Below are 24,463 nucleotides of genomic sequence, written 5' to 3' on the forward strand. Positions count from 1 at the left end.
CATTGCTCTGAATACTATCAACCGAGTCCATCTTTTCTTTGATTTCTGTTATTTGATTTTTCTTATATAAGAGAAACTAATAATATTGAATTTTTAGCTGACGATAAGAAAGAAAATTCCTTGTCAATGAACCGTGATGTCGATTCTCCTGACACGATAGTCAGTTCATCTTCGCCCGAATGTGTCATTCCGGAATTTATACATCGATTCCCGGGTTTGAGGTTGATTGAAGAGGAGTCGGACGAGGAATCAGATTGGCTGAAACGAGTGTCACCCGTGATACCTTTAATCTCACCAATACCGATTAGATTGAAACCGACGTACGTCGGTAAAGACATCGCAAAACAAGATAAAGAGAATTTAGGAATACCACGGTGCGTAAGCAATACATTATTTTACGTATCGTGTATGTATAAATTATTCGTTTGAGAAGATGTTCGTTGATATTAATAATTTATATAGGCTCGGGAAGTCACCTCCAATACCTTTGAGAGATGGAAACGTAACAGTTACATTAACTTTGAATAGTCAGGCTGCAGACGACATTATGGGAGTACTTAAAGATTTGGCTAATATCTTAAATATAGCTCCTCCCACTGGTTACCAGATCGTAGAACGTACTACCACTCCCCCTAGTCAGAAATTAGGTCTTTATAGAATCAAGGGAAAAGATGGTAAAGAGGGAGGTGTGTATTTCAATGCAATACAAATTACTAACAAAGGTTTTTATAATTTTTATTTATCTCTTTATTATTAAACAAGCAAATGATGTCATAATATACGTGTGAATTTTCAGCTCCAATTGATATACAAAGTATTTTGAACGGCGCCGCCAAATTCTGTCGTCATTGCGATGTTGTGATATTGAATAGCTTAATAAGAAAGAAAGTATCTGATTTACCATTTTTAAGTAAGGAAGAGGCTGAACCTGGTGATGAATTATGTTTCTGTTCAGCAGCCTGTTACATGCAATTTGCGCTTATGCATAGAACACCTTCGAACACGCAAGATAAGGTAACCATCTTGTATGTTAGAATATTATGATAAAGGATATATGTACACCCGTGTCTCAATTTACGCGAAGTATCCGTTCCACGTGGATTCGTTTTACACGATTTTCTATCGCGTAAATGAAGTCTATCAGTACAAAAGAAAAGATATATACATGTATGACGGCTAGCACAACGTAATGTACTTTTATTCTTATCTCATACAGCACTGTTTCAACATCGGCAAATAAGTTACTGCATACACTTGTTACTTTTGAGACTTCTAGGAAAATTTTTATAGATAGATTTTTATGGATAGATTTTCTGGCCACGTGAATTGTGTTATAATTTACCGCGTAAATTGAGAGTCGAGTATATATATATTCAAATTTATATTATATCACTAACGTTATGAATAATTTAATAAATAGTGATCTAACATATTTCTTCGTTCATTAGGCTGCAACTATAGTAGACCATCTATGTCATAAAGTAGATACTAAGATATTGGATGACGATTTCAAGAAAGGGAAAAAATATGTGGTCAAACAGCCGGTGGATCATGTTGAAAATATGGAAATTGATCAGACAGAAAAGGAAACCGAAGTGAGGATAAAAATGGAGAAAGAAGAGCAGGACGTCATCGAGACGAAAGAGGAAATCACAGAAGAGAAACGGCCAAAGAAACATTTGGCTATGGAAGAGTCTATAACTGAACCGACTGAGATACAACCACCTGTAAAAATATGGAGAGGTCTACGATATAAGACGTGGTCTGTTGGCTTGATGCAACCTTCAACCAAGTACAAAAAACCAACCGATAAAGAAATTACAGAAGTACGTACATGGATATCTTGAAATAAGGTTTAAATATGCGACTTAGCGTAACATAAGTGTAAAATATAATTCATTTTTTAGATGCTTTTCCGAATGGGGGTAACCGTGGTACCTGCCAAAACGGAAGACAGTCGACGATGCATGTTTTGTCACAGTCAAGGTGATGGTACAGCTGATGGTCCCGCTAGACTTCTTAATTTTGATGTTGACAAATGGGTGCATTTGAATTGTGCCCTTTGGTCGGAAAATGTATATGAAACTGTAAATGGTGCCTTGATGAATCTCGATACCGCTTTGCAACATAGTCTTGTATTAAATTGTATTGTTTGCGAGAAACCGGGAGCTACCGTAAAATGTTTTAAAATGCGCTGCACCAACGTGTACCACCTTGGCTGCGCTGTTAAAGATGGCTGTGTTTTTTATAAGAATAAGGTGAATACCTTAACAATATCATAAACTTATTACGAACCGTGAAGAAATATAAAACTCACCGATATTTAATATAATTTTCAGAGTACCTATTGCTCTCAGCATGTACAAAAAAACGAAAAAGATAACGAATTAACCACGCTTTCCGTGTACAGAAGAGTGTACGTGAATCGTGACGAGAATAGACAAGTAGCAGCTGTGATGCATCATTCGGAACACAATCACCTGCTGAGAGTTGGAAGTCTGATATTTTTAAGCGTCGGACAACTGCTTCCACACCAGCTTGCCAACTTCCATACCCCAAATTACATATACCCCGTCGGATACAAAATCGTTAGATTTTATTGGAGCATGAGACGGCCAAACAAACGCTGCCGTTACGTCTGTTCTATCCATGACGTTTCCGGTCGACCCGAATTTCGCGTCCTGGTGCAAGAACCTTCACAAGAGGATGTTGAACTTCGCGACGCTACTCCTCGCGCTGTTTGGAGCAGAATACTCGAACCTCTCGCTGAGCTACGAAGATCAACGCACAGCGTCCAACTATTTCCGCGTTACGTTTCCGGCGAGGATTTGTTTGGACTTACCGAACCAGCGGTCGTCCGTGTTCTCGAAAGTCTTCCAGGCATTGAAACTCTGACCGATTACAGATTTAAATACGGTCGAAATCCCTTATTAGAATTACCGTTAGCGATCAATCCCACCGGCAGCGCAAGAACGGAAGCTCGTCTTCGCAATCAGCTCCCTTGGAAGAGGCCTCACACGCAGCGCACAGGCTCATCGGCCCGAGCAGCCTTCGTTCCAACCGCGACTGTCGCAGGCGAAGTGGCGTGCCCCTATTCCAAACAATTTGTGCATTCGAAGAGTTCTCAGTACAAAAAGATGAAGCAAGAGTGGCGGAACAACGTATATCTGGCGCGCTCCAAAATCCAAGGTCTTGGTCTTTATGCCGCGCGTGATCTGGAGAAACACACAATGGTCATTGAATATATCGGAGAAATCATTCGTACTGAATTGGCCGAGACTAGGGAAAAGCAGTATGAAGCAAGGGTAGGTTTCTCTTTAGTTGACTAGCGTGTATCAGAGAACAATGCTATAAATAATATAAGGTGTACGATACACTTTTGATTTTATACGTGTTATACGTACTTGCTTAAGGGGGCGAAGAAAAGGAATTAAGGATTTGGTTGAAAGCAATTTTAGAAATATATTTATTACAGAATCGTGGTATTTATATGTTTCGCTTGGATGAGGAGAGAGTGGTCGATGCCACGTTGTGTGGTGGTCTCGCAAGGTACATCAATCACTCTTGTAACCCAAATTGTGTCGCTGAAATCGTTGAGGTTGAACGTGATCTTAGAATCATAATCTTTGCAAAACGGAGAATCTCACGTGGCGAGGAGGTATGTTATCTTTTGATTCACGCTAGGTAATCTTGTCATAATTAACTTAAAAAAGAAAGAGATTTATATAACATTGTTCCTTGCAGCTGGCATATGATTACAAATTCGACATCGAGGATGACCAGCACAAGATAGCATGCGCGTGTGGCGCTCCTAACTGCCGCAAGTGGATGAACTAAAAAGCTCGATCCACCGTTGTTATTGTTACTACGTTATTGGGTAGGTTTTACATGGAGAAAAAATTATATATATATATTATATATATAATAGACACATTATTTAATTTGTAAAGTGCCATTGCAGTTTGACTAATTGATTCATAGTGAAGTTGGTGCTATGCCATCACAACATTCCTCCAAAGTTGTACAATATTAGTTTTACTTTACAAAACATAGAAACATTGATCGCTTGTATATTACGGGCACTCTTTAAGAACGCGACACAAAGTAATTGCAAAAAAAAAATAAATTTTATGGGTCGTGTGTATGTATACAGGAAGTTTGTATCTTTGTATGTTGAGTAGAGTCAACGTTTAGTTGACCGATATTGTAATATAAATCGTTTATTAATTATTGCATACACATTGCACTGTATCTGTAAATAAGTAGAGATCCATGTTATTTTGAATCACCAGATGAATTATGTAAAGTAACAGTATCTAATTTAGAATTATATACGATTATGACTATATATATATTTCATTATATGATAATAAATCCGTACAAAATCTACTGATCTATTTCGTTTTTGTAAATACCTTTTTTTTGTGTGTAATTCGATCTATTAGCGTTTAGTAGATAAATAATATAATCGTCGTTCTATTTCAAGTCTTTTACCATGATAAATATTAGCTTCAAAGTCGCAAAGTATTTATGCATTTTAATAAATCGTAACAATTCAAAAGACTTCTAAATCCAATCTAGAACTACAAATTACATCAGAGAAAATATTTCTTCCATTGTCAAATAATATCTTTTTGCATAAGCAGTTTATATATAAAGTGCGTATTCATATGCAAATCCTGTATATATCTTTACTGAATCTACAAAGATTTTAAACGTAACTCTACGTAACTACAGCGTAATGCAATGACATAATGTAAAAGAGCCAAATTTATTCTTTAGCAGCAAATTACATAGAAATCAATTTTCATGAAATAATTTTATAGCAAAATATTGAAGTTTCGACTTTAACGTATTATTTATCAGGTAACAAGAGAAATATTTATGAAATTGTACATTGCATTTAATTTGTTTAATTTGTAACAAAAGGATGTATAAGGAGAAAGTAGTTTAAGGAGAGAGGAATAAAGAAGAAAAAACACAAAACGAGAACAGATCACGTTCACAATTTTATTTTCGTAACTGTAAAATAATATTTACAAAGGAATATATATATTTCATGTACGTGAAGTACACAGTCGTCTTCAAGTTTCGGTTAGTATAAGAAAAAGAGATACAACAAAACTAAAATAATATGTACAATGAGTATTTAACTGTAAGAATGTGTCATGATTAGTTTATACAGAACAAATTATGTCTGACGATATCTTTGAGACATTTGATTGTGCAATTGAATATAAAAAGGGAGAAAAAGATAAAAAAAACTGACAAAATCTTCGATAAACTTTTCGTATTTGTAAATGTAGCTACTGTATGAACACTCGGGAGATAAATCAGACAGAAAGAGAGCAATACAATTACGCAGTATGCAAAAATATGCAATAATATACAAAACAAAACAAAAAAAAAGAAGCGAGTAGTGACGTAATCGGCGAAATATATACGAACGTAAATGCGAAGAAAAAATACATTGTAAGAAAAAATGTATTTTTAAATGCGATTCTTTGGCATTTATGCACGATATTATTGTAAGGCGGTCTAAACGTTACAACACCGTGATCTATGTACAATTTAAAAAAAAGTAACTATCACCTTAAGCGTAAAAGTAAGTTTGAAGACAAGGTACAACGCTTATAAAAAAGAAAATCACTTGTGTAGATTACTATCGAGGACTCGGACAGCAATATTGCGTTTGTGAAGTTCATTATGTATATGAAAACAAAGTCGGCTTTTCGCAGATTTTATAAATTCGTACTCGATTGGTATACTGCGCAGTAAAACCTATATTCTAATTGTATATTGTATATTCTTTCTAACACAATGATTAATCGAGCGAGAATTTTTCGAGTATTTTATCTAACAAAAGAAAAAAAAGGATGAACGAGAAATACATATATTACATATATATATATAATATAAAAAATATATATAATATATTATATATAATATATTATATATATATATATATAATTATATATATATGTAAGAAAAAGCTTTATCACGTTGAGCGATATCTTTTGCTTTTAATATAGTACAATTGTAATGGCAATCCATGCAACTTGTCCTGAACTTCATGTGTTTATTAAATTTCGTAGCTGATAGTTGTATATTTGTGTAAAAACGTTTTACTCGATAATCCCTTAACGTAACATTAAGTTTCCTTGATTGATGTAACGAGCGATTCTCGAGAGAGTAATTGATCACTTAGATTTCTTTTTTTTTTTCACAGCATTTTTCCTTTCCAACCTTTGATCTTTCGCAACAAGATCAATTAGAAAATCTTCGTTAGGTAAGACTTAATCGAGATGACGTTAGTACCAGTTTGTAATTAAATCTTGAGGCATGTCATAATTTTAAGAATTAAGTTGTAATAAATTTGTTTGATGATAATCTGTAACTTTGTTTCTTCAGGGAATTCCATTTCAATCAAATATTTTATCCTCTATCGCGATTAAAACAAAAGTATTCTATGATTAAAATTGCATTCTTTAATCAGTTCTGTAATAGTGGAAAATGATCTTGAGAAATTTTCCAGCATTTCCATAATACTTTTCAACATTACTTTGTTTCACATCTGATAACAGATTTAGTTGATAATTCTTTTGGTGCAAAATAAAGATTCTCTTAAATAATAGATGCCTACTAATGTAACAACTAGGAACAATGAATTCCAACGTTGACAAATTTTCATTAAAAAAAAGAAAAAAATTTTAACGTTACTTCTGTGCACGTTGAAACAGTTTTGGCGATGGTCTGCTGTCTTCATTCACGATGACACTGGCTCAATCCTGTTGCATGCAATAAATTAATAAAATCATTAAACAAATATAAAATAATATATACAGTACAAGTGAAGTTCTAACATATATATTTAAAGAAATCGAAGTGCATAAGAAAAATGAAGTCAAATTTTGTACATTAACACGAAATCTGTAGACGATATAATTAGACTCATTTCTAAATTTTCAAAAATAATTGAATTGAATTTGTATTAATACTACCTAGTAGCAAAATTTTCTCTTCTGATTACTTTATACATTTTAAATATACTACATATATGAAAGAAAACATTAGTTTCAAATGAATTTCTTTTCAATATAAATTATATAAAGTTTGTATATAAATAGTTGCAATTTTATTCCTTTCATGATTACTGGTGCAACTCTACAACTGAAGATATATGAGAAGTATTAAAGAAAAGTATTACAAAGCAAATTAATTGTATAGAGTGCATAGTTCATGCAATTGTAATAAATACTGGTAATAATATTATTGATTTCATTTTGTATAATGTTGTTCGTAGTAACGTTATTAAGCCACATACTATCACATCAATAGCACATACAGTGCTCCCATTTCTTTCATAAATGATATACAAATAAGAAAGCTAAACATAATATTAATGTAATACTAGCTACCAAAAGTACCATTAATTTTGTGCATGCGGAAAATATTGTGACGTGCAAAATAAGGCAAGATACTGTGCAATATCAATAAAAAAATACGTATCATGTACACATAGTGTATTAGTAAAGTATCTACTGGTATTTAAAACTGTGGGATTATGTATGAAAGTTGCGAATCTATTTAATTTGGAGACTGTTTATCTTTATTGCCATTAGCTTTATATAGTTTATAATAATCGTTATATTATCCACATATAATACAGTTTTATGTACAAGGGGTCTAGTGTACACTATGATTAGATGTAGTGAACGACTTCTTGAGAACGATACAAAAGAATGGTATTTAATAAATAGTAAACAGATAATATCAAAGCGACTACCTACAATCAAAATATAAAAGTAACGAAATAGAGTTTTTACTGATTTATGCTTAAGAATTAATGTATTCGTACTGAGCAGCAACATGATTTACAGGAACCATATCTAAAAACGCTAATTCGACTAGTCAATGAACAGATTTGTTTTGGTGTTCTCTAAGAGAGAAATTTCATTGGAATGCTTGCAATCGATTAATACAAACGTTATACTAAAAATCTGCTAAACTTTGTTTAAAATAGCTAAACTTTGTTCAACATAATCGCACAAAACCATGTATTTTGATTTCTTTCTCTCTCTAACTGAATGGTAAGAAATTAGTAAGTCCTAATACTGCTTTTTCCAAGAGTATAGAAGAGTATCGCTTGATTAAATTCAGAATACAGGCATAAAATAATTACGTAACACTTGCAAGAGTGCCTTTTCTACCATAAAATAAATTATGTGTATAGCTAGTAACTATAAGTAATATCAACAATATATAATCAGTTTAAAAGAAACGTATCAATTGTTCAAGTACTATAACATATTAACCATAAGTATTATCAAAGAATTACATTTTGCACGATATATAACATATAAATATTATTTTTATATATCAATAAAAACCTATTATTTTTCTAAAAATCATTAAAACGCTGAAAGAAGCACCAAGTCAGTTACGTAATACTTTTTATGCAAGAACAATCGTGTGTATACATATACATATATTCGTATATATGTACACGGTATACATATACATACATGTATATATATATATACGTTATTGGATAATTTTCATTTAAAAAGGCTAGAATAATTTCGATAACTTGCTACTTGTTATGCACCTAAACGTAAAGTCGGAACAGTGATTAGAATAAGGTGAGGCCCTACGGTAGTCCTTATCTGCGATATTTTTATGCCGAGAAACGAAGGACTCGATTTCTCTCGTGATTTTTTCTTCCACTTTTATGTTTTTACTCTCCGTTTTATTATATTCGTCGTTGTCGACTAAAACTACCGGAATAACGTTGTTCCATTCGTATCAACCAATTTACCAAAAAACCGCAAAAAGCAACAGCGCGCGATCACAGAAAAAACACATGCACGATGATTCACTGGCTTTCCTCGATCGCGAGGATCGGGCACACGCATAAATCGATCACGCAAAACACATGGAAAAATCGGTGGATGCGGATGAATTGGAATACAAAGACGCGAAACGTATTCGCGGCAAATATACCAAATACAAAAATATATCGTACATTTACGCGTGTAAAATGGCTGATACAGAATTTTCGTCGCAACTGAACAGCTTCGAGCCGGGAATACGCGCCTAGTTAGATTTATATCCAGTCTTTAATTTCATAATACATCGCCGTATTTTTAACATATCATCCAGCGTATCAACTCGCCTTTGTTGAAACCAACAAATGAAAACTGGAAACGACGGCAAAACAACACGCCGTTCTCAACTACTTCTCATTTTTCTCCTCTCGTTTCCAACAAAACGTATGTACCTTTCACTACTTATTTCGATTAGTCTCGTTTATTAGAAAATAAATACATCTATTCAACCTTTAAATAAATAGTCAACAACACGTGCAGAATACCTTGAAATTTCGCGGTATATCCCATCCTTGACATTAATGATCTATAAAAATGTTGTACGCGAGACTCTTCGGCTGATAAAAAGGTCTAGGTCCTTAGGCGGTAAACAAAAAAGACAATGGAAGTGGCGATTGATCATGGAGATATATCGAAAACAGTCTGTCGTTACATTCTACTGTGAGTAGCACACAAAAATAAAGAGGAATAAAAAGAAAAAAAGAAATATGTAAACATAAAAAAATAAAAGCAAATGCACCCACATAATGTGTTACCCTTGGCGAAACTTTCTCGAAATAGCAAGAGAAGAGGACATATTACTTCACGCCACCTGTTACCCGACATAACTAGTTAAATACTTGTTATAAAATTGTTAGCAGCGAACTGAAAAGCGGAAAGCACGAGGGAATGCTTGTGTAAGATTACTGGTTTCTTCCATTTTTACGTACGAAGATAGACACAGTTTGGTATAGCAACAAAATACCGTACAATTGTCTTCTTTCCTTTTTTCTTTCTTCTGCTTTTTGATGGCGTGATTTTACAATTTCGTTTAGGTCACTTCTGTACAATATTATGTCACTCTTAATACAGAAATGTTCGATCGAGTTTTACGATACATTTAAAAATCGTATATGTAGCTGTTTGTCCTCTGTACAGGTAGATTTACGTTCGGATGAATTAAACGATGGTCACAGTTTATGAGTATCGTTCCGGCCAATGGAATATTGTTCTATACATAACTGGTCTTATCTTCAGTCAAGGCACGAGTCTTGAATCGGGCCTTGCCAAGTCTTTGTCAACGCTTTAACAAACTACTCGGGTATAATTAGTGAACCGTTTACACTATTACTGCGTTAGGTGCGAACCCTGACCCAATCACCAGTTTGTTAGCCGGTCTCTCGCATGGGCGCTTAGAACAGCAGCTTTCTATATAATGAATATGAAGTTCAACAACGACATAGTCATTAAAATTTGGAAACAAGAAAGCAAGAAAGTAAACGGATATCAAATAATATTACGATAAGAGGGAAAAATAAACGATTTAACGATAAAGATCGAAATGGCTGCTGTAGCAGAACGCCGAACGAATGCTAGCACTACCGGTTTGTTTTCTTTTAATGGCCGCTGATAAGTTTACGATTAAATATAGTAAAAGAGAATGGTGAGTACACGATACGCGCGCGCTCGCGCGCAGCAAAGTACAGTACTTAACAAGTGATGCGTCGAATACATCGTTAGGTATTTTTTCGTTAATATTCTCTGCCGAATTTCAGCTGTTGCTTCTGCCTGCGTGCGCAGGTCAGATTAGACCACACATGCTGAAAAGACACCCATCACACGTCAACCAATGTCCCCGCCGTAGTCCTGACCGTTTAGCAGATTACGGTTGTAAATGGCAGCCCTGTAACTGTACCTATTTATGGCTGGCCGATCGGGAACGGGCGGCGGTATCAGTGCCACTTCGGAGTTCAGCAAGGCCCCGCTTCCCTCATCCACCTCGCCGATACTGCTCTCCACCAGCGACGGTTCTACCTCCGTGAATGCCAACCTGGATCGTAACAGGTACGCGTATGTTTTATACCTCTTCAGCTGCAATGATAAACACGCGAAAATTTAGAGATGTCACGTATGGGTATCGTTAAAAATTGTCTTAATAGTTAAGCGACAAATTTCATTAATCTGGAATGCCTATTAAAACCATACGATATTAGGAATAAATTGTTCTCGTGTAAGTAGCTGTTGATTAACGTAGAAGTGAAAAGAGGTCGACGGGAACTGGAATACGAGAACAGCACACTGATATTAAAGTTATGTAACTGGTTCAGAATGAGGGAACATAAAATATAACGCGGTGAAAGTACCGCGAATTTTCTTTTTCTCATCGGACGTTGTGCAATTCGAGCTTCGATTCGATAAAATATTCTACGAGATGCAGCCAATGAAAACCAATTCTATCGCGTTCTAAGAATTTCTAGAAGTCTCTACGCTACGCCTACCGAAACATCTATTAATGTAATCAGAGATACTTAAAGAATTTTTAACATACATAAGGAGAAAATATTTAAATGATATTATAAATTATAAACAACTAATTTCTTTTTAAGAAAAAGGTTGATAACGGATACTATACATTACCTCGTGATGTAAGTAGGCATCTTTTTCCTTATAATTCTGTACAGTGAGAGCCTTAGCTCCTCTCTCAGGTGGATGTCGTCTGTGCTCCTCCAGTTCAGTCTCCAATTTGCTCACCCTCTCCTCATGGTCCCGTAACTGTTCTCTCTGACAACACGTCAAAAAAATCCAACAAACCGTCATTTAACGCGCAACCCACGATGGAAGAAGAATCACGAGACAGAATCTATCTTTCTACTTTTTTTTTTTTTTGTTCGTTTAAGACTGGTATTAATTTAATACGTTTTTTACACTACACTCTGTACGACGATTCTAATTCTGCTGTCCGAATCTCGAGTACGAGAACTTAGAGAACGGAGTTCGCTTCGGGGATAGTAGAGGAAGGCTTGCAAATAAAGAAACAACGAAGACAAGATTATATTCGTTTGCGTGGCCGAGCAGAAGAAACCACTTTCCTTAATCTCTTCGATCTTACGAACACTACTCACAGGAGATAATTTCGTGTGGCTACACGGAAGCAGAGGCCGTTGAAATTTTCGCTGAGAACCCACCGCTCCTGCTAGTGGCTGGCAAGAAAAACTGGCGCAAACGAAGTTGATCGTGTCTATCCACGACTGCAGTTCTTTGGAATCACTGAAAATATTCAGTCTCAACTCGTCATACCGATTCACGTTATTAATTACGTTACAACGATTTGATTTGGTAAAAGATAATTACCTCGTTTGGAAGAGATACTCTGCTTGATCAGCAGTCTGTAACCTGAAGACGTGTTCCTTCTTCGTGTAATCGGACGCTTTGGTGGCTAACGCGTGATGAATGCGTATCGCGTTGTGCAAACTATCGTTACGGAAGCCATGCTCGTCTTTGTGCAAATATAATACAAGTTCCCTCAATGTACAATAATACATCTTCCAGCCGCGTTTGCCGAACGGTGCTAAAAAAACCAGTTAAATAACATTTGTATTTCGTTACATTGCAAAATATACGGGACACACAATAGAAATATCAATGAACGATATTTGAATTTCAAATAATTACGAGATGCAGATGAAATTAATCGACATGGCTAATAATTGTCGAGTCACGACAGCGCGATTCTTATTTCTTAGATCATGGCACATATTTGAAATTATTTAAGAAATAAGATGTATCAGAGATCATATAAAATGCATTACTCTTCTTCCCGTTGGAATCGAAGCAACATTTCCGCATAACGTATCCTTTCTTAAACTCCGTAGCACCCGTAACATTTGGCACGTCGAGAAACGGATTTCCGGTAGCAGATATCGCTGGACCGTCACCCTGTTGGATCGCCTGATTCGCAGTTTCATCCCCTTCCTCGTCTCTGAACAGCCAATACATCCCACTATATTATAGTATCTCCACGAGTATCTTACAATAATAGGAAAATGTTATATTTAAAAATTCGATGAAACTCACAAGGCCCATTCCAAGGGGAACGATTTGATGGCATTGTAAAGCTGTTTCAGCACCTCTCTGGGGAAGTTATCGCCGTCGTTCAGTTCCGAGAGGTTCTCGATAAATTCGTTACACGACATCTTTCTACCGATATTCTGACCGTGTAAGTCGGTATTGAGCAGCATTATGGCGCAGGTTAAGGTATGAACAGCGTCTGAAATTAACGAAACAAGCGAGTAAATAAATATAAACCATCGGCGTGTACAAGGATGCAACAGAATTGAATGTTTACCCTGAGAATTAAATGCACCCGGATTACAATCGAGAAATCTCTTGGAGAAATGTACAAGAACCCTCTCTCTTTCCTGGGTCTCCCCAGTCAAAGAGAACTGGGCAAGGAACTTTCTGAGAGCCACGTCCAGCGTGTCCCGTTCGAAGCTGAAGTATCTCAAGTATTCTTCGGCTACCGCTCTACTAAAATCGTTGCTGCAATGCCCAAACGAGACAACATCTTATAACATCTTCAAAACAATTTCAAACATGAATTCGCCAAGGTAAACCTTGGTATTCCGCTCAAACATGCCTGAACCTTCTGGGAATATTTGTTAAACTGATATTATTTATAGACTCCAAATTGAAATAAAAAACGTGTCAGTTGATTGATTATTGGTAGGTGAATTTCTAAAATACGATCATTCTCCCAGAAGTGAATTAGATTTCGTTTGATGCGAACTGCGCTGAGAAGTTGCAAAATAAAATTAGGCGTTTTACAATCATTGCCGATCACACGTATCAGAGACCTGTTCTCTTACATTCTCGGCTTACATTTATCGAAAAGCTCTAATAAATTTTACTATAGTAAGTATTTTACATCGTAAAATATATATGCGAAGATATAATGCGAATCAAATGATACATCTACAATGAAATAGTTAAAAAACAGATAGTTCTTTGGTTTGAACGTTTGGAACGATAAACGAATAATAAACCTAGACCCGACCCAGATTATTCTGAAAAATCTCATAAAAATTTCAGGTCGTTTCTTTAGTCCGTAAAGTGTGTACGTACTTTTTGCTAAGATGTCTAGAGACGTCAGACTTTTTGAAGCCATCCAAGGAGTATAGCCTCTTGGCCAATCGAACTGCCGATGGTAGGTCCACCGCTTTCGGACTGTAATGGAAGCTGTGCAAACTTTCGATGTCGCTCTCTTCGTCCGCAGACTGCGGCGGTGATGCGCCTCCGTGCTTGTCCTCGTAGTTACCGATGTTCAGAGCTTCGTTCTCGTCCTCGCTCTCCTTCAGCTCCTACGGAGAGGAAATGTAAGATGAAAGAGATAAAGAACAAAATGGGCACGTAAAGTAACACCCATTTTGCGGTCGCATTTTGACACCGATACGACTCTAACAGGAATGACGACCACTTCCAGGAAATATATTGTACGCGAGCAGGAATATCGAAGTAAGCGTGTAATTTTATAAATTTATTTACGTTACATCAAAGAAATCTCGTGCTATGCCGCGAAGGAGAATTCCAAGAATCTTTCTCTTCGCTACTGTTTTAGATTTTGCGATTTTACGAAGTTCGTGCAAGTCGATATATTTATAACATTGTTTTCTTCTTACGAGTCAATACGATAAGTAGTAAAGTTGCGTGTTTTAAGAAAGAAACGGATAGACGTGAGTAATAGACATATTGATAGACATTTCGTAATGACGATTCACGGCTGGAAAAGGACTTGCACTTGTCCCTTATCCAAGATCTTCTCCTGAATCAATCTCAAGCTTCACCTCTCGAACCTATATTCCCGAGAACCGTAAAGATTGTAAAACCGAATGAACGAATGTCGTACCTGATACCCGACGAACTCAGGCGTGGTATTGCCAGTCGGCCGTTGCACGGTGTTCTGCGCGGTGGACGTGGGCACGAGTTCCGGATTGCTGAGATTGCCCCGTCGCCTATTCTGCCTGGGACTGGTGTTCCTCGCCGCGGTGGCGTCCTTGTCCGGCCCCTTCACCTGTATCACTATCCTATGCTCGGTATTCTCCTGCGCCGGTGTATACGCGTTCGACGCCGGTGGTACAGAAGCAGCCGCCGCTGCCGCCTTCAACCTCCTCTGCGGTGGCTCGCTGGCGAGTATCGTCGAGTCACTGTCACTCGGATCACTGACCATCATGATATCGCGTGCACTGAGTATGTCCATAGTTTCCTCGTCGTTGTAGTCGGGACTGGACATGTTGCTGATAGCCTCGGACTGGCTGAGATCACCGTTGGTGGGATGAAGGCCGGAGGCCGAGGAGGTGGTCCCGTCGCCGGAGGGGCCCAGGGCTGAGGCGCTGGTGCCCGTGGGTACCGGCGGTGGGAACCTACGGGATCCAGAATTGGAGGACATGACGGAGGACGAGACCGAGGTAGGGGAGGTTGGCGATAAGGATCTTTGGGGACTAGTTCCCTCCGTCGAGGAGCTACTCGACGAAGATTGCGAGGAGCTGCCGTTCTGACAGCAGGAGGTGCGCTCCGAGGCGGACGGCGAGCTAACTGGCGCGTTGTACGTCCAGACGATTCGATCGCTGGACAGACCCTGGCCGCTGTCAGGTCGAGTGTCCAACAGGGTGTTCAAGCTGGACGTGACGTCGTCATCAATGTCAATGTCCACCGCGCTCATTGACGGATCCTTTTGGAATTGCAAGTGGTCCTCGGAGCGCGAGGTGCGAACGAAGCCGCTCGAATAACCGAAACTCGCGGCATTTTGTTTGCTAGTATCGCTCTGGCCTGGACACTGGCCGCTCTCACGTTTGCTGATCCCGACCGGTGAGGTGCTGGCCGAATTCGAACCGGTACACTTGTAAGTACGGTGATGGCCCAGCATCTCGTTAGGACTGGTCGGTACCGAGTTATGATGGTGGTGATTGTGGTGATTATGGTGATGGTGGGTATGATGATTGTTGTACCTCAGCGAGTCGACCTTCTTCTGGTGCTTCGGGAGCAGGCCGCTGCTCTGCTGCGTGCGCGACAGGTTCAGCATTAGATCGCCGGTCATCATGTACGCTTCGAACCTGCATTCATCGCGTTATTCGTTAGTTATCTTAAGCTTGTATATCGGTGAGGTTTGATCTAGCTTTTGTCTGCTGATACGATTAATTCTACTGAAAAAAGGAAATCGATAAGACGGAGAAACGACACGGGTGACCAAGTCTTCGATCATGCGTTCCTTCTGTCTGGTGATACGAGTAATCGTAGTTGAAAGGGAAAATTGACGAGGAAGAGAATCTGTACAAACGATCTGTACAAACGTGTATATTCATTCACGAAAACGGAATAAATTCCATTTGGTGAAAGGTTCGACGCTTCTCCGAGATCTACCGGTATACACGTTACGAATACCATGAAAACATCGTAAGAGAAAAAGAAAATGTTAAAAAAATCGCGTAATACTGTTCAGAAGCTTTCTCTCTTGAGAGAAAGAATCCCATGAAAAAGAAATTCCCTACCTAGGCGTATTCTTCTGCCTGGAGAACTTGTCGCCGGAGAGAGGCTCCCATTGGGCACGTTCTTCCTCCTTGAAACTATCCACTGGCGGAAGTAGCGCCTCTAGTTCAGAGGATCCGGAAGCGTCACTGTAGGATCCGTTGCTTCTCGTCGCATACTGTTTCGCAGCAGTCGGTTCCTGTGGCGAGCCACCCGGAAGTTCCGGTGTTCCTGGCTTTCTTGGTTCCATATCTTCGCCGTTACCCGATGACACCGGCCTGGGGTTATTCGGGAAGGTCATTGCCTCGTGAGAGATTTTGGTCGAATCCGTCTCGTCGCATGCCGGCTGTCCCGGTGACAACAGCCGACGCACGTGAGCTTTTATTGCAGGATCTGAGGAAATTACGTGGCTATCTTATCCGCTGGCTTCGATAATCGCGATTATTCTGTTCAGCGACTGTTCTGAGACGAGAAGATTACTCATCTTCTGATTAAAGATATACATTTATAGATAAAGATTAGATTTGTCATCGAAGCAATACATTTTATCAATTTTCAGAAAGTTTCAAAACTTTCGTAAGTCGCTGCGGATTGTCGGTCGAGATGTGAGTTTCCCACTCTGTTATGACTTGTCTGTTGGGTTTTTTGGTTTGATAAATGCGTCGGTGATATCAGGAAGTTGTTTCAAATCAGAAGAATTAAAAGGAAGAATTACATGTTTTGTGCGTTTCGTCGATTCAACACGGGTATCTAATGGATAAAGATTGTGAAACTATCGTGACAAGTATGTCGGTGCTTCAAATTTGCTGTTGTTTCGACTGAAAGAAACTCGAACGAAGGGTGATGTTATTGGTTTCGTATGAATAATCCCTAGGCAACATTTTACATTATCGTAAAAGAATTGTGTTTAAGTTTGCGATTAGAAATTCTTGAATATATCAATCGTCGAATTCTCTATGTTCCATCGAAAGAACGAGTCAAAGAATTAATTAAGAAATCGCCACAACTACTATTACACAGAACAGAGAAGCTAAGTTTCTCTTTATCCACAAAAATTTCTCGTCAATCAAAGGACCTTGATCAATAACAAACTTTTCGCAACTGAAACGATATTCCAAATTTTCCAACGTATATTCTAACTCTCTCGTTTTCAAATCTCAAAATTCGAACAAAACCGATAAGTGATACGCGTAGCAGCGTCAAAGGGTGAAAAAGTTGCCATAACCACTGCTATACGAAGCGGAGGAGCTTCTCTTCATCCGGAGAAATTTATCGTCGACGCGTGGAGCGTTTCAAAGCGTCCGCGGGCAACGCGTCCCCCGGTCGACGCCAAAGAAAACTCAGCGAGCGTCGCGTCGACGGACCATCCGGCTGGAAATACGCCGGAGCAACTTCGATTCCCGCGGGGGCGGCTTGGTCTGGAGCGCGATTTACGAGCGGCAGAACTCGCCCTTAAATAATACAGCTATACGCCTACGTCTCGTCGTCGTTGTTCGACGACGACGGCGATGACGACGACGACGAAGGCACCGCTGGCTGATGTCGTTCCGCGTTTACTTTGTTTCGCAACGAAACGAGCGTTCACCAGAGCGAGTTTATGATCCGCCGCCGAGAAGCGCAATATCCAAGCTGTGGAGAGTCTGTCTGCCTCGAGGGCCTGCGTTTCCTTCCAGAGGACTTTAATGGATGTTTCTAGGGTAGGTTGTTTGTTAACTTGGCGTTTCGTTGCTGGAAAAAGGGGTTGTTAGCCCGTTTGTGGGGGTACAAGTGGATTGAACGGGAAATAGAGGGGCAACGGAAACGGAGATCGAGGTCTTTTGAGTTTTCGAGCTGTTGGAGTTTCTGTTGTTATTAGGCAATGTACAGTGGCTCGCGAAAGAATTCGTACATTTAGCACAGATCATCTTTACGTGTGCATAGTGTGCGTCTTATACCTCCATTAACATATAACGGGATATAATGTGATTTAGATATTTTGTTAAAGATATAATAAGACACGACGACTGCCGAGACTATATTGGCAGAATTTGAATCCAATCTGGAAATATATATACGAGGTGAAAGATATTTTTTATTGTAAACTTATATTCAGTAAAATATTAGTATACGATATGAATAGTCACGTCAAGCATATAATAAGCGTGAAAAATGTCCCACTGAATACTCAGAATGTTTCATACGATACACGTAATATGTTCATGAAAGATAAAAGAAGACAAGCGTACGAATAGTTTCCACTGTACATAGTTGGATAAAGAGAATGTTGACGCAAAGTACGAGAAATATAGGAGAAGGTCATGATAAATTGCGCTTGGCGATTTTTAGACTTCTTCCTATTGGTTTTGCGATTGATAATATGTTTTCACTGCGTTACTTATGCACTCGGATCTCCATGAAGTTTCGTAGATTTGTCATCGCTTTTTCAAAGTTTTATAGATCAGTTTGTTCCAATTGTCGACTTCCTTTTCCCTCTGTAGCCACCGAGTAATAACGAAATCGGAAAGTCGACAAAAATGCAATTATCATATTTTTCTCGTGTCATCTTCATACGTAAAATATGAAAGACATAATACGAGAATAGGGTCCGACACACCTGGCACAATATTCGAGCAAGTTCATAATACGTGAATAATATGCACGCACAAGTAAATCAACGTTCGTCAGGTGTACAAATAAAAGCAGACGAGATATCCCGTTTAAAGAAAAAACAAACTCCATTGCCAATTTTCGCTAAAAATAATTATTTTTATAAAAATCCTCGTTCTATTAACGAACCGACAATCCGCTAAAAATACACCGCTCGTAAAATTTCCTTAAAATTCCCAACAAACTTCCCGCAATGCCCAACAACGTGGATAGCTACTATTTTCCTCGTTGGAGGCGAGTTTTCCGTGCATCGTCTTCCCGCAGACCGTGACTAATCAATGAGTCGCTCTGATAGAAAATCGTTTGTTATCCGAACGCGTCGTTTGATCGTTGGCTCGTGCGCTTAATTACCTGCCCTCGACATTCTCTCTTTTTTTTTCCTCGTTTTTTCTTCCCCTTCATTCTCTTCCTTTTCCCTTGTCGCGTGGAACACGCGTGAACGACGAACAGCTGGCGTCGCCTAAGCGTGCAGACACCAGCACCGGGTAAAAGCGTCATCGAACGTTGCAAGGAGTCCGAGGGCAGACGCACGATCGCGTTTTCCTATCGGTTATTATCGCGCAATTCTATTATTACGATCAGGTTCAAGAGCGACTATATGCGCGTGCACCGAGTTCTATCATTAGATCGTCGGAGTTCACTCACCAGCTGACGTACAACCGGTCTACGTGTTCTCGGTTCATGGACGTGGTGATCGTCTAAATTTGTGGAGCACGACGGGAAAAGATATATCTCACGATACTATAAATTCACTATCGATTTCGAAGACCAAGCTTTGGAAGACGACAATTTCTAGAAGCGAAATTTGCTACTATTTTAAATGGTATTTAAATTAAGCGATAAATGATATAAGAGAAGAACAAGTTTTGAGAAGAGTCGATTTCTAAGAAGATTTGCTACGTAATTTGTTGTTCGTTTGGATGATAATTAAATTAAGCGATAAGTGGTATCAGAGAATTTGTTAATATTTTAAATGATAATTAAATTGAGCTATAAATGGTACTATAAATTTAGTGAAGCAAATTTTAAGAAGAGTAATGTCTTAGGAGGTTTCGTATTATATACATAATTTGTTAGTATTTTAAATACCAATTAAGTTAAACGATAAATGATACTGTAAATCTAATATAGAACAATAATTTTCAGAGATTGTTGAAATTATTATGAAACGAAAATATGCTCGTCTATTCTCGTTTATTCGATTGGAAATTTGCGATTGTAATAATCTGCATAATAGACCTGAAGATATCTACTAAGATATAGATTCAAACAATGTACTGTATTCAGCAAATCCCAACTCAGCCTGGTGACGTAAACGTATCCTAAATCAATTATGTCTCCATGAATGAGATGTTCATCGCCTACATTAATTAGTGGATTAATATTTGGAACGATTTGCGGTATGACAATGAAAATACTAATAATGAGAAGAAAGGGAAACTACTAGTTATCTGTCGAGGAGAAAATATGAATTTTTTTAATAGTACGTATAATTTATTTTATGAAATTTCTTATTATATTTAGAACAGACGTTGCTCTGAAGCTTCGACTCAATGATAACTACTAGTTATCTATCAAGGAAAAAATATGAATTTTTTTAATAATACATATAATTTATTTTCTGAAATTTCTTATTATATTTAGAATAGACGTCGCTCTGAAGCTTCGACTCGATGTTCGTTTATTTATTAATAAACAATTCAGTCGTCAACGAATGGAAATTATTATTTTCACTATTTCATAATTACGATTGTCTGCAAAAAGATAAATGTATCTTCTTTTCTCGTATTTCGTTTGAAATGCTCTCTTTGACGATCCCTCTTAAGCTACAAAAAGCTAGTCATTTCGTTTGTTCTGAACAGAAATACTAAATAAAAAGAGCAGCTTTGATATCATACGTAGCGTAAATAATCGTGTTACACATTTATCAAATGATATCGTCTGATTAAAAAATTAAAAGACAGTTCTAACGACGATGTGATCGCATATAGAAACGACGGTTGATCCCAAAGCTTCAGCAAATTTTCTTTGTGCTTTGCGACATCGTTCAATTTCCTCGGGGAGGATTAAACTGTCACGAGATAACCCGCACGATTAGAGTGTTCGGGGAACGCGTACTTTATGACAAAGACGGGCCCGGAGTAGTTGTAGAGAATCGGGGAAGAAAGAAAAAGGAAAGAGCCAAGACGAATCTGACATTTCGTCGTTAGATTATGGTAGGTTACGGTAGGTCATTAATCAACATCGCGACACGCTGCAATTAGCCTGCCTTTTAAAAGCACGGAATAAAGTTCGTAGATTACAGCTATGCTAAACTCCTTTCGTGCGTTTTCAGGATGAATTTCCGGCTGAAGAAAATTCTTCAAAGGTCGGAAATTCTGTAAAGATGCGGCCTTTCAAACTATCATCGATCTTAAGACAGTTTATTGGATATTTTAAACCAAGAATAATAAATATCGATGAGCCTCATTAATTATTTCGCTATTTTGCTCGACCAAGTAATTGTGTTTCTACGTAGTTTGAAAATTACGCAGCAATATATTGGTAGCATTAATTAGGTATTATGTTAATATTACGGAATATAATAGAGTGGTACATTAATTAGTACAGGGAAATACGAAGTTTACATAGGGTAGGTACATCTTTCTTCTTTTTTTTTTTTTTTACTAATTTAAACTTCAGACTAAAACTCGAAATGTTCCAGGCATTTAATAATTTAATCCTTAATTGCTTGCAGTGAATTTTATATGCAATTTAGTTACATTGTAACAAAGTTACGTAGATTATTACAAATCGCGTCGTTCTTTGTCATTTTCGTTTCAAACTATATTGCTAAAACACGTTGCAATTTGTTGCAGACAGCAGGTAAAAACCTAAAATATATGAGACACCTGAAATATTCTCTAAATAGATAGATTGTTTAGATTTATCTCATTTCAAAATGTTTCGTATAACACACATGATACATTCACAAACGGAGACTACAAGCATAATATGACAAATATAATATATTTTACCAATAACATTATTTTCAATAATCAGATAAAGTTCCGCGATCCTGTGCGAATGAACTTATTACTCGATCTGTTGTACAATATCATACGGATGATCGCACGCAAAACTAAACTTAATTCGAAGCAACAGCCAGAGGCAATCGGATCTTTGAAAAATGAATGTGCAATACTGGCAATATCACTGGCTGGCGTAGTTAACATATTATTGGCTGTTTATTAATCGGCTTCCCTTTGGCAGCGTTCACTGGCCGAACGTCGGTTAATTGGCTTTTCTCACTTGTATACGAAAGCTATTCGCGGCAGCGCAGCGTGTCGGGGAAAGCTGCATATCGATTTAAAGGCAACATTAAATGCGAACGAACTCATATCAGCTAATTTAGCCGGAAGTAAAAATTAACAAGAGAAAAGGTAGAAACGATCGTTACCGTTTGTTCCGTAAGAGATGTACGTGATGGAGATAGATAACGCGAGTAATCGTAGGCTGTAAATTAGCCGATCAATAGAAAATTGCTCTGGTTGAAAATTATCAGTCAGTTGGCCGTGGAATTACAGTAATCGGAAAAATTACTTAATAACATTCGTAATGAGCAGTGAAACATGCTCGATGTTAAAATGGGTTATCGCGTGCGTAAAGGTGCAAAGGCTGGTTAATTATGCCGGTGAAATAATTAAAAACGATATTATGCCATTAACTGTGGCGGAAATTATTTGTTGTTTCTCGACTGTGATTAAGTCATAGGTGATCGTAATAAATGCAATTTTATTCGAATTACACTGTTTAATTTCAAAAAGTCACAAGAATGCTGAAACAGAAATTATTATTAAAATAGCAATATCTTTGATGAAGGTGGCACGATAATTTCAAAAGTCAATAGTCGTACCTTTTGGCGACGAATATTTTCATTTCAACTGAACTTATACATTAATCTAAATCAATGATTGTATTCATTACGTATAAATGAAAATGAAAGACTTAATAAATTCTGGCGCTAGAAATAATGAACAATGGTAGGACGAAATTACCGCTAACAATGGAAAACGTTAACCTAATCCAATGGATTCCATCTCCAACGAGATTGCTACACGTTTAAACTAAGAATTGCATAAAGGATTACAAGCTAAATCTCTTAACCATAGAAATTCCTAGAAGTACAACTGCGTTCAATCTGAATCTACAATTCAATGCGAGATAAATTCATCTCGCTGAGATTCTACGATTCTGATCCATTCCATTCCATCGTTCCTTACCGTATCTGGATTAGCTTATCAAAGGGGCTATTCCTATCGTACACTGAATGAAGGGAGCAATGATTCAACAGGGCCATCAGGTTGTTCAACGCGGACTTCATTAGTCGGGACAGCAGAGCGGCTAGAACCTACCTCTAACATCGAATGAATTCAAGGTGCGCATGCACTGATAACGATAATCCGGTGTAAATCGGCTAAACACGACGGTTCTGTGAGGTAACATCGTATCTGGTCCCCTGGCAAGTTTACACAATGATTCTACTCACGCAACGTGGCCAACTGTCTGCCTGTATCGCATGTCCGTGCACTTACCGGATTTTAACACACTGACAATGTCCCAGGTCAATTGGCTTTCTACGTGCAACAATCAGTGGATTGCACGTGTTTGGAAAAATTCAGATTCGTATGTGACGAATATCAGTAAATAGAAATTTCTTTCGTCGCCTAGGTTTCTAGATAGTCTAACGATTACATTATTTCAAATCTTTTGCGAATTTTTCATATATTTAACTTTTCCGTATTTATTTTACACGATTTATCCGTGTAATAACATATGATCGCATTCTACTTTGTCTATTAACGTATCGATATTATTGATATTATTAATTCGTAATGCATTTTGTCTAATAATAAATAAATTGAACAATGCTAAGGCAAACAACGTGGAAACAGTAAACGTATCCTTAAATTTGCGTATTAACGTTTACTTTGATTTAGAAAGTCGAGAAAATGTTGGGTCCGTATAATTTCTTCAAAAAGACACGTAAAGTGTAATTTCGAGTGCCGCTTTCTTTCTAAACATGGATCGGATATACCAATTTCGTTGATTACTGAGAAGGAAGTAAAATTGCGAAAATAAGACTAAGAACGCGTGTCATATACACGTGTCTCGACTATAATTTTCATTTTAAAAAGGTGTTAAAGGCGTTAATTTCCAATGCAATGTCGACGATATTAATTTAATTTAATTTATGAAACACGTTGATTAAAGGAAGTAGGATAAAATGGTAAATTACGAAGAGTAGCTTCGTAATGAAGAGAGAGAGAAAGTGCATCACATGTGCCTGTAGTATTTCAACTCCGATAACGATTTCCTCTGAAAAATATATTACAACGTGTACTTTCAAAAGTAATTTCGTTGATAAATATCAATTTAATTTATAAATCGGA

General features: G+C 37.6%; 2 protein-coding genes across 23 annotated transcripts in view; one reads left to right on the forward strand and one right to left on the reverse strand.

The window, feature by feature from the left end:
* LOC117205765 (histone-lysine N-methyltransferase 2C-like) overlaps positions 1-5,412 on the forward strand; it is a 28,497-nt gene extending 23,085 nt beyond the window's left edge. For 12 of the 14 annotated variants that reach the window (XM_033444474.1, XM_033444472.1, XM_033444477.1 and 9 more), the window contains 8 exons: positions 98-374; positions 463-722; positions 797-1,014; positions 1,449-1,826; positions 1,908-2,258; positions 2,340-3,305; positions 3,476-3,658; positions 3,745-5,412. In XM_033444474.1, the coding sequence (XP_033300365.1) occupies positions 98-374; positions 463-722; positions 797-1,014; positions 1,449-1,826; positions 1,908-2,258; positions 2,340-3,305; positions 3,476-3,658; positions 3,745-3,837 (2,726 nt within the window). In that variant the 3' untranslated portion in view covers positions 3,838-5,412. The remainder of the gene's footprint in view (positions 1-97; positions 375-462; positions 723-796; positions 1,015-1,448; positions 1,827-1,907; positions 2,259-2,339; positions 3,306-3,475; positions 3,659-3,744) is intronic. The other 2 variants (XM_033444479.1, XM_033444486.1) reach the window with 1 other exon arrangement.
* Positions 5,413-6,213: 801 nt separating this feature from the next.
* LOC117205552 (PH and SEC7 domain-containing protein 2) overlaps positions 6,214-24,463 on the reverse strand; it is an 81,071-nt gene continuing 62,821 nt past the window's right edge. For 4 of the 9 annotated variants that reach the window (XM_033444075.1, XM_033444080.1, XM_033444081.1 and 1 more), the window contains 10 exons: positions 16,409-16,778; positions 14,770-15,973; positions 13,989-14,224; positions 13,213-13,406; positions 12,942-13,134; positions 12,677-12,846; positions 12,219-12,435; positions 11,990-12,134; positions 11,505-11,648; positions 7,587-10,958 (listed from right to left, as the gene is read on the reverse strand). In XM_033444075.1, the coding sequence (XP_033299966.1) occupies positions 10,710-10,958; positions 11,505-11,648; positions 11,990-12,134; positions 12,219-12,435; positions 12,677-12,846; positions 12,942-13,134; positions 13,213-13,406; positions 13,989-14,224; positions 14,770-15,973; positions 16,409-16,778 (3,122 nt within the window). In that variant the 3' untranslated portion in view covers positions 7,587-10,709. Of the gene's footprint in view, positions 6,789-7,586; positions 10,959-11,045; positions 11,145-11,504; positions 11,649-11,752; positions 11,887-11,989; positions 12,135-12,218; positions 12,436-12,676; positions 12,847-12,941; positions 13,135-13,212; positions 13,407-13,988; positions 14,225-14,769; positions 15,974-16,408; positions 16,779-24,463 lie in introns of those variants that run through there. The other 5 variants (XM_033444077.1, XM_033444084.1, XM_033444078.1 and 2 more) reach the window with 5 other exon arrangements.

This window comes from Bombus bifarius, unplaced genomic scaffold, assembly GCF_011952205.1.
Source record: "Bombus bifarius isolate JDL3187 unplaced genomic scaffold, Bbif_JDL3187 scf7180000007992, whole genome shotgun sequence".
In the NCBI taxonomy this organism is placed as follows: Eukaryota; Metazoa; Arthropoda; class Insecta; order Hymenoptera; family Apidae; genus Bombus; species Bombus bifarius.